This window comes from Sparus aurata, chromosome 18 (assembly GCF_900880675.1).
Source record: "Sparus aurata chromosome 18, fSpaAur1.1, whole genome shotgun sequence".
Classification (NCBI taxonomy): Eukaryota; Metazoa; Chordata; class Actinopteri; order Spariformes; family Sparidae; genus Sparus; species Sparus aurata.
Window position 1 is genome coordinate 6,630,583 of NC_044204.1, and position 9,472 is coordinate 6,640,054.

General features: G+C 39.1%; 2 protein-coding genes across 2 annotated transcripts; both read right to left on the reverse strand.

Annotated features, from left to right (window-relative positions):
* Positions 1-13: 13 nt before the first annotated feature.
* Positions 14-5,755, reverse strand: arl9 (ADP-ribosylation factor-like 9). Its single transcript, XM_030396801.1, has 4 exons — positions 5,313-5,755; positions 2,843-3,020; positions 2,575-2,750; positions 14-1,639 (listed from the first exon to the last, which is right to left on the reverse strand). Exons 1-4 carry the CDS (start codon positions 5,550-5,552, stop codon positions 1,463-1,465), a joined length of 771 nt encoding a protein of 256 aa, XP_030252661.1. The 5' UTR covers positions 5,553-5,755; the 3' UTR covers positions 14-1,462.
* A 1,199-nt stretch (positions 5,756-6,954) lies between these two features.
* LOC115568474 (snRNA-activating protein complex subunit 1-like) lies at positions 6,955-9,423 on the reverse strand. Its single transcript, XM_030395781.1, has one exon. It carries the CDS (start codon positions 8,564-8,566, stop codon positions 7,484-7,486), a length of 1,083 nt encoding a protein of 360 aa, XP_030251641.1. The 5' UTR covers positions 8,567-9,423; the 3' UTR covers positions 6,955-7,483.
* Between the last annotated feature and the right edge of the window lie 49 nt (positions 9,424-9,472).

Below are 9,472 nucleotides of genomic sequence, written 5' to 3' on the forward strand. Positions count from 1 at the left end.
AGACCACAATCAATTTAGAGAAAACAATTTATTCAATGTGAAACATCTGTATACAAGAGTGCATCCAACTGGGATGGATCTGTCCACACAATACTGTGTGTTTCACGCTGAAAATGTGTTGAAAACATGTGCTCTCTCAAAAATGGTAAACGTAAAGGCCTTGCACACGACAACATAGTTCACAGAGGTCACAGACAGTGAATTCAAATAATACAGTATAAAGACAAAATAACAAGTAGGTATGTGTGCAGACATCTCTCTGAGCAGCAAGAACACTTTTTTAAGATGAAGTAAATTCCCTTTTTAAGATTAAGACAATGCACTCGTCAAAGAAGACGGCAATTAACTTGTGTCATAAAAGCAACGATATGTTTAAAGCTTTAATCCAAAAATGACACACCCCTGCAGTAGGAAATTATTTGGTAGTGTTACCGTTTGGTGACAAGTTCTGATCATGTAACAACATAATGACAATATAACAGATAATTGTTAAAGCCAACCGCCCTCAATATCTACTCTGCCTGCCTCGCTCAACAACTGTTTTACTTAGAAGTTAAATAGTTGTGGTCTCCTGTTGTTATTTAACGGCACATGAGAAAGCTTGTCAACAGGTCTCACAAGTTTGATGTCTTCTTCTTCTTCTTAAAGCTGTGGCAGTTGGCGGCCCCAGATGGCAGAAAGAGGCACTGTTTAAAAGGTTTCATATTTTTAATATCCAGAAATCGTGTCAAGCACCTTCACTGACCTGAATGCAGCAGATACTACTTCAATTTTGTGTTTTAAATTTGAGATTGTGAGGCCAATGAGCTCTTTGTACTCTTATGTTGATATGTTGAATCTATTTTTTCACGAAGATCTTACCATGTTTAGCTCTGTCTGTTGAGGTATTAAATATCCTATTGATCCTGACACACAAAGAACACCGTAATGCAGTTTAAGTAACTCGAAAAAACCAACAGTTGTTTACATTTATGCTTGTGAAGGCAACAAAACTATGTAAATGATGATAACAAACTGTTGGACAGATGGGCCTACACAATCTAGAGCCTGAAATAAATCCACTGTGATTCTGTACCGTCTGACAATCAGCATTAAAACCTTAAAAAGAGAAACATTTCCAGTTCTATTGGTTGCTGAATTGAGCCGCTAAGATGGAAAGAATATAAATCTTTGGTTCTGAGTGTCCAGTAGGCAGCCAGCTTAAGTAGAGATCAAGATCTGGTCATTTGTTAACCGTGAAACAAGGAAATGTTTCTCAAAGTCAGTGGAGTTTTTTCATTGTCACATAACTATAACACACCACAACAAGAAGAGCGTTTTAATTTTCTCCAAAAATAAATAAAAAGACTTCCAGCCAACCTGGTGTAGTGGGAACAGTAACGTGAAAAGGTAAAGGGTAAATAAACAACCTATTAGAGGTTCTAAAGAAACCACAGGATTAAGTGATCCCCAACAGATCATTTTATCTGCCAACAGAAACCATCTGGGTAATCAGGTCTCGAGCGTCTTGAACACCTGAGCTGAGCTCAGCCTCTCCTTTCCTCATATATGTGCCAATGAGGAACAATTTGCGGTCTCCAACCTCGGACAGAGACAGACCGTCGTGGAGGTCAGTGATGCTGCAGGCTCCTGGAAGGTCCTGGAAACATGAGACAAACACAAGGAAACATCAGGGATCATGGTTCTCAAAGATGATCCCCTTACTTTATAACAAAAATATATCTGAAGATACTCAGTGTGGTATTAAACTTGCTGAGCTTCCTCTTGTCTTTTCTTTCAGACATTAGCTTCAAGGTATTGTAGGCATTCCCACAAACCAAAATCCAAGGATGTAAAAGACAGAATCATTTTCAATGTTAAATGTAATTCATGTTAAAAATCTGTAGCTATAAAACGTATGTTTTTGAGCAGATCATTTCCCACTGACACAGTTAAAGCTCTGATAGCACACAGGGCGTGCATGTTTTCTTACTAAATATTTGGTTTATTTTGATAGGTAACATCCTTTCCAATTTCCTGATGATATTAGAAAAATAAAACACATCAAGAATCTCAAATAATCACATTTTATGAACATTTTGTGCTAGAACAGCCTGTTCAAATATGAAGTCCTTAGCTTTTAGAAATACCCTGTCACTCTCCTGTGAATTCTTGTGCTCAATGCGAAACTTTATCCATTTTCAATCTGAGCAACTATTTTGATAACCAATGTAAGAACAAAATAAATGAAAATGTTCTTGCTACATCTTCTGCTCTGGCACCAAATGTGATTCCATGCTCGCTTTCTTCATCTTTTTTAATAACAAACTGAATAAATTTGGGTTATAGAATTTGAATGGAACAAAACAAGACATTTAAGAAACTCTGACGGGCACTTCTCAACATGTTTTGCACATTTTTTTGTATTCAAGCACTTAATTATTTAATCAAGAAATATTCTATACATTAATCAATATCAAAAATGTTAGTTACAGCCAATCTCAACATACTCTGACAGTGCAAGGCAATTTAAGGACAATAGGTCAGCAGGCTGTTGTTGGTAACAATCTGGAGTGTGTTTTCTGTCACACTCACCTGTTTGTTGGCCAGAACCATTAAAGGCAGGCAGGGGTCAGAGACCAGCAGCTCGTGTAAATGTCTCTTAGCGACGGGGAAAAGCTGTGGGTTGGAGGAGTCGACCACAAACACCAGCAGAAGAGCCTTGGACATGTACTTCTGCCAGTACGGCCGCAGCTCCTCTTTACCTCCAACTGACACACAGACAGACGGACAGATGACTGTGACACCTACTCACTACCACTTCTTTTGTTTCCTTCAGATGTGAATAAGTGGTCAGACTCACTCTCTAGGAACTCGATGTGCAGGTCGTCTCGGTTGATGGAGACAGCGTGGAAGCCCTGCGTCGGCTGCATGTCATCCTCCAGGCTGCCGGTGGCCAGACAGTTAAGCAGGCTGGTCTTGCCGGCTCCATCCAGACCCAGAACCAGAACCTGGGTCCCAGCTGACTGTACAGGCCCGGACTGCAGCACACACAGACCAGTGCACATTAGATTAGCTTTAGATACTTATAGTTTTTGATACATTATTTTTCGACACCGATACCACAGGGAATTATTTGATACCCACTGTTGATTAATGTAGGCATGTTTTTCTATGAAAGCTCCATTTTCTATTTAGCTAAAGAAGCCTGATTTTAAAGATGAAAAAAAAAAATATTTTGACAAAATGCAGTTGAACACACACACACACACACACACAAACAGACACGTACCCTAAAACATAGTCTATATTAAGGATGCACCGATACTGATATCGGGCCAATACTGTGCTCATATACTTGTGCTCGCAAAAGTTCACCGATACCTCTTTATTGCATTCGGCTGATGAGTGAGCCGGAGACAGAGATAAATTACTCTATGTGGCGTCTCTAAGAGCTAATGATTGTTCCCCAGAGTCACTTGGGTTTTTGGTCAATACAAAAAGCCATTTACTGATGGAGGGCCTGTCCAGCAGTGCATGAGTGCAGTAGCTGAAACCTTACTTAAGGAGAAACAGAAAGAGAAATTTTATTTTTCAAAAATTAAATATTCTATTTTCAGATGCAGAATTTTTTTAAAGCCATTTTATTCATTTTCACTATTTTACTTTTAAATGCCTTATTGTCCTTATAGAGAGAAGAAAATAATCTATATGTACAGTATTATGTATCTGTATAAATGTTAAGTGACAATAAATATCGTCGAAATGTTCTTTCTTTATTTGATTTGACAGTCAGCTCTTGATTACATGCAGACGTTGAAACAACTACTAGGCTAATTCAATATGTATAACACTGATTCAAATGTGGAGACTGTGCAATAGTTTAATTGAGATATTAAGTTGACTGTGTAATAAGTTTCACTGATACTTTGTCAAGTTTCATTTGGTCAAATGTAAGGACAGTGCCAATGTGGAGGCTTTTTGTTGACACAGGAAATTATTACATTTATATTTATTTTTATTTAATTTGATTTAATTATTATTTGTTGTAACAAGCAGAGAAGAAAATAAATCATGTCTTCCAATTCAGTGCATCTGTAACGTTATAGTTTATTTTTGTAGTAGAGATATCAGTATCAGTACTACTATCAGTATTGGCAACTACACATATGAAACTACTCGTAATTGTACTTGGTTTGAAAAAAATGGTATCGGTGCAACCCTAGTCCAAATGATCAAAATTACTAGTACATTCTTATAGCGGCAGCAGTTTTAACAATCGACTGCTTTAAAGGTCCAGTGTGTAAGATCTAGCGGTGTGGTTGCAGACAGCAATCCTCCTCAACCTCCCATGCAGTGGTTGCTAAAAAACCCAAAACATGTCAGAGGCTGTCGCTGGAGCCAGTGGTTGGTTTGTCCGTGCAGGGCTAATGTAGATGCACGACGGGAGATCAGGCCTTTTATATCTTCCTCTGTAGTCATAAAAGGCCCGAACAACAAAAACGCAATGATTCTTAATTTCAGGTGATCTACGCTAATGAAAACATAATTATGAATATCGTATTCATTTCTGCCTCTAAATCCTAGTCAGGATAAGTCAAGGATAACGCAAAAATGGTCCGATCTTCTCAAACGTGATATAATAGTTTTAGCCTATTTCACGGTGTCTTGTTGAATGTAACGTCTCACTACTATTTATGCTGTCATGATGCCTATGTCCGTTGTTTTTTTTATTCCTATTGTATCATTGATGAATAATAAATAAAGCTTTGAAAAAAAACCACCCTTCTCAAACATGATAATTCACATTCGACATTCAAAGACACTACCTTGGTCTCGACTGTACTGAATTTTAATGGGCACTTCTTTACTATTTTGGTTTATCTGATACATCAATACAATTAACTATTCATCAAGAAAAGTATGTGCAGAATATTCAGAAATTAAAATGGTCGGTATTGTATTGAAATGTATTGTAGTAAGTGATAAATCAGCATTTATAGCATTTTTAGCTTGACATCTAATATATTTCAGTCACTGAGCTCCTACATTTCCCTGCATGCCCCACGGGAACCTCCAGGGAACTCGCTTCGACTTGTTGCCGTTTTTAAACATACAAAAAGCAGGAGCATTTAGCTGCTTGTAGTAAATACTCTATACACTCTGGACGATGTCTATAATTAATTACAAGCTTAAAGCATTAAATATGTTCTGCTGAGTCGCTTTAATCTGGTCAAACATTTAAAATGCGTTTCTTCTTCAACGGTTATTTTAGATGCACACACTCCATCACGGTTTTCACGAAGGTGTGTCCGATAAACTTAATGTTTTACCTCTGATGCTTTCTGAGCTGCAGCAGCTACAACCGGCGCAGCAGCGACCACGACACTTTCTTCTTCTGCTGTCTCTCTTCTCTCCTCTCCGTCCTCTCTCGCACTTGTACCGTCTTGAGACGGCGGTACTTCGAGCTTCTTCTCCCCGGAGGAGGACGCGTAGTTCCAGATAAGGTATGCGACCCCCGCCGCCAGAGCGACGGAGGCACCGAGGACACCGGCTTCCCTCACACCGAACATGGCGCTCAGCCGTCGGGTTCTGTTGTTCTAACTGCGCTTGTTTTATCCGTCCGTTTCCGCCATTGCTCGAGTTTTTTGGTAAAGGTTCAAGTTTCCAACGTCTTCGTCGTTCTCCTCTGCTCATCAACAAGTGGATTAACTGACAGGAAGCTCAGGAGGAACTTCTTCAAACGATATTTCCGGGCTGCTCTCTGTTGATGCAGTGTTACAGACTCACCGCATGATGGCGTCCTTTCCCCAATATGAATTTAAATATCTTCAGAAGTCTCATCCTTATTATTATTATTATTGCAATACATAATTATTATAACAGTTCACTTACTACATAATACTGTATAGGAAAGGATATTAACTAACTATTAAATTAAATAAATTCCAAAAGACTCATATGTCTAAATACTTTTACAGGAAATAAATGAAAAGGTGTTGGCGTTAAGGATTTTCCCACTGAAAATAATAAAAACATTTTAAGATATTTAGGGAAAATAAACTCTCGGCTTCTCTGTGGTTCTTACTATATACACTTTATATGTATTCAAACATTATGTTCTTACAGTAAGTGAATAACAGTGGGGCTTAATTAGGTTTAAAATTACTTAATTTTCCCTTTTAGTTATGGTTATAATTAGGGCTGGGCGGTATGTTGATTCGTGTGTTTTGTAATAAGGGCATCATTGGAAAAGAGAGCTCGCTCTCAATCGACCTTCCCCGAATAAATAAAGGATTCCATCAATGTCCTTAAAAGAATATCTATTATTATATATCACGTTACACAAAATATATTTTGAAATGTCCTCAAAAGCACTTAATAAATGTCAGGATAGAGTAACAAAATCAATCATCACGATATTTGAAACAATATCTCAATATTGTAAGGACAACTACTTTCACAAAACATTAGCACAATGAGATTTATCATAAATAATCATCAGTAATGTTGACATAATGACTAGGTGGGTAAAGGTAAGTATTATAACATGTAGAAGAGTCTGGTAAGTTCAAAAAATGACATCACACTGATGCCATATCATGATAAAACGATATTCAAAATCTCAGACGATACAGTGTCTCATATCACGATAACGATTTATATCGTATATATGGGCCACCCTAGTCATAATATTCTCCCTGTTGGGATTTTTTAGATGAATTCTGGACTTAAAACTCACTCATGGTGCCTCTGGTAATATATTATTGAATCAATAGCTGCCGTTCTTTATTGTATACGTTTCCTCCAATCAATACTCAATGCAATACTCTTTATATTCCAACAGGGTCTTATACTTTTTTTTTTTGACATCCCACAAAAGGAAGAGGAACTAGATGTTAATTATTTCTAACTTTTTCTCCTTTTATGTTCTCTTTTCTTTATTTTGTGAAAGTAAAACATCATTGAGAGGAATTTGTTCAAACAAAAAGGCATTTATTAATTATGTCTTTCAAAAGAATAGTGCAACAACATCATGACTCCAAAAATATCTGCAAAACCTCTACTTTACATTACTCTTAATATTACAGTATATTCTAATTATATATATTACACATGTTTGAGCTGCACATGTGAAGCTTTGGACAGGTTTTCTAGTTTTGTTTTGGAAGGGTTTCACAATTTTCTGTTTCACTCAACTGGATTCTGAAATTGCACGCCATGAGTTTAAATAAGTCAAAATACTAATTTAAAAAAAAAGCACTTAAAGAATAAACCTGGTATTCATGGTGTAGCTAATTTTTGGAGTGGCATTTTGTTTTACTAATGTACAGGAGTGAAAACAGGTGGGATAATTATGAAATAATTGTATTAACAATTAAAAGGATTTTAATAACCAACTCAAATTTAACTGTTTCTCCAAAATGAACTTGCTTTAACCTGGAAGAGCAAAAACCAACGACAGAACTTCTCTGTGGAGCTGATGGTCCTCCCTCCTCACCTCCTATGCTGGTTTGAGAGGGGCGACCTGGTTCATCCTTTTTAGTAGAGACCTGTGTCCCTGCTCAGGAGCACTCAGGAGCCAGGACTGGAGCGTGCTCTCCTCCTTCATCCTCCCCAGACTCTCCCAGGTCCGAGCCCGCAGCGAGGGAGGCTTCTTCTTCTGTGGTGCTGCCTCCTGGACCTGCTCCGGCCCCGAGCTGGACGACTCCACCACCTGGGCCTGTCGGTGCCTTCTGGACTTGGAAGCCTCCGGGCAGCCTCTGTAGCTCTTCTGCTTGATGGAGGCCAGGAGCTGGGCCCTGCTGCTGGACTCTTTCTCAGCTCGCTCCTCCTCATCATCTTCATCACTGGAGTTCCTGCCTTTGTTCTCCTGTGAGAAAATCTTCTGCTGCCAGGTGATGAACTCTGACACGCACGTCTCCAGGCTGGTGGTTAAGTCTCGATGGGTCATGGTGACCTTGGAGCCGACCTCCACCGTAGCCTCCTTCATCTTCTCGTAGCAGCTCTGGATGTTACTCACCTCCTCCAGGGTGTCCGCAGTCAAGAGCTCTTGGACAGCTGTGGTCCTCCCAAGAAACTCTGCGCACACAGTCTCTCTCTTTGGTTTCCTCTGCTTCTGGAAGGTGAGGAAATGTGGCATGGCGGTGTAGTGTATGGCTTTGTTTGCGACAAGCTTCTGATATATGTAAACAACATCCTGATGTCCAGCATCCACAGAGTCCTTTAGAAACTTCTGAACCTGATCCCAGTCCCTCAGAGCGAGTCTGATATTCACAGGTGGAACAGTAGGTTGGATGTGGTAAAAACCAAACATCAGATACAAGCCTCCCACTCTGATCTGGTAGCTGTATGGAGGCAGGAAGTACTTTACAGCTGTGGCCAATGCTATTCTGACGAATCTCTTCATTTCAGCCACACGGATGATTCCTAAAAACACATCCGAGAGGCCCATCTCCCTCCAAATGGCGGAAAACTGCTCATACCTGACTGAGTCAGTCTGCTGGAAACGAGCCAGTAGCTCCTCCACATCTTCCGTCAGAGGACTGTAGAAGAATTCAGAGTAAACAGGCGCCAAACGAGGCATCTCCTCCACAAAATAAACACCTCAGATATCAGTGAAAGTGGCAGTTGTCTGAAGGAGCTATGAAAGCTTTCAAGGCAGGTGAAGCGCGTCATTGGCTGATTGGATAATAACCACGCCCCACAAAAGGTGGAAGGAGCAATTAACCGATCAAACTCTGCAGAGGTCAAAAGAAAAAACATTAAAATATGCAATTAAGATGAGTTCATTAATTGCACTAGAGCAGGAGTTGTATTACACATCAACTGTGTGTTCAAACAGCTGCTTTATGTGTACAGGTAAGAAGCAGACAAGCTGGTGCAGCCATGCTGGGATATAACTGACCATTTTTACAAGGAAAAAACTAATGTGTTGTATTTAATCCGAATTTACAATAAGGCACAAAAGATGTGTAATAGACAGCATTTTATAATGTTCATAAAGTACGTCCTAACTCAGCAACTCTCAAAATTGAGTGATTTGTAAGGGACTCTGGTGAATTTGTCCACGTCAGCAAACACACACAATACTTGCATTTAACAATTGTTGAATGAACAAGATTTATTGAAAATAGTGTTTGACAAGGTTGCTAAGTTTCTCTTAACTGAAAAACGTACAAAACTAAGCGATTTCTTAAGCGAGTCTGGGGATTTCACAGGCGACAAAGCAGTTGCCCATAGGCCTGTTTACTACATTTGATATTAATAAAATGTTGTCTTCATTCATGAATTGTGTGTCAATAGTGAAAGCAGTTTAAACGGTGTTTGAGCAGCTGCTAAATGTGTAAAGATAAGACACACTTTAGGCACAGAAGCAGACAGACTGGACAGCATTGCCAAGGAGGCCCATTTGGTTAAAATGTGTCATAGACAGCGTTTGGCAAAATTGTAATGTTTCTCCCTCAACTCCTAACTTAAAAAACTGAGTGAT

Excerpts from the sequence above, each read along its gene's own strand:
- arl9 (XM_030396801.1), bottom strand. The coding sequence starts at position 5,552 with ATGTTCGGTGTGAGGGAAGCCGGTGTCCTCGGTGCCTCCGTCGCTCTG. Across the intron at positions 3,021-5,312 it reads CAGCTCAGAAAGCATCAGAG|TCCGGGCCTGTACAGTCAGC; the intron begins GTAAAACATTAA and ends TGTGTGCTGCAG. Across the intron at positions 1,640-2,574 it reads TGGTTCTGGCCAACAAACAG|GACCTTCCAGGAGCCTGCAG; the intron begins GTGAGTGTGACA and ends TCATGTTTCCAG.
- LOC115568474 (XM_030395781.1), bottom strand. The coding sequence starts at position 8,566 with ATGCCTCGTTTGGCGCCTGTTTACTCTGAATTCTTCTACAGTCCTCTG.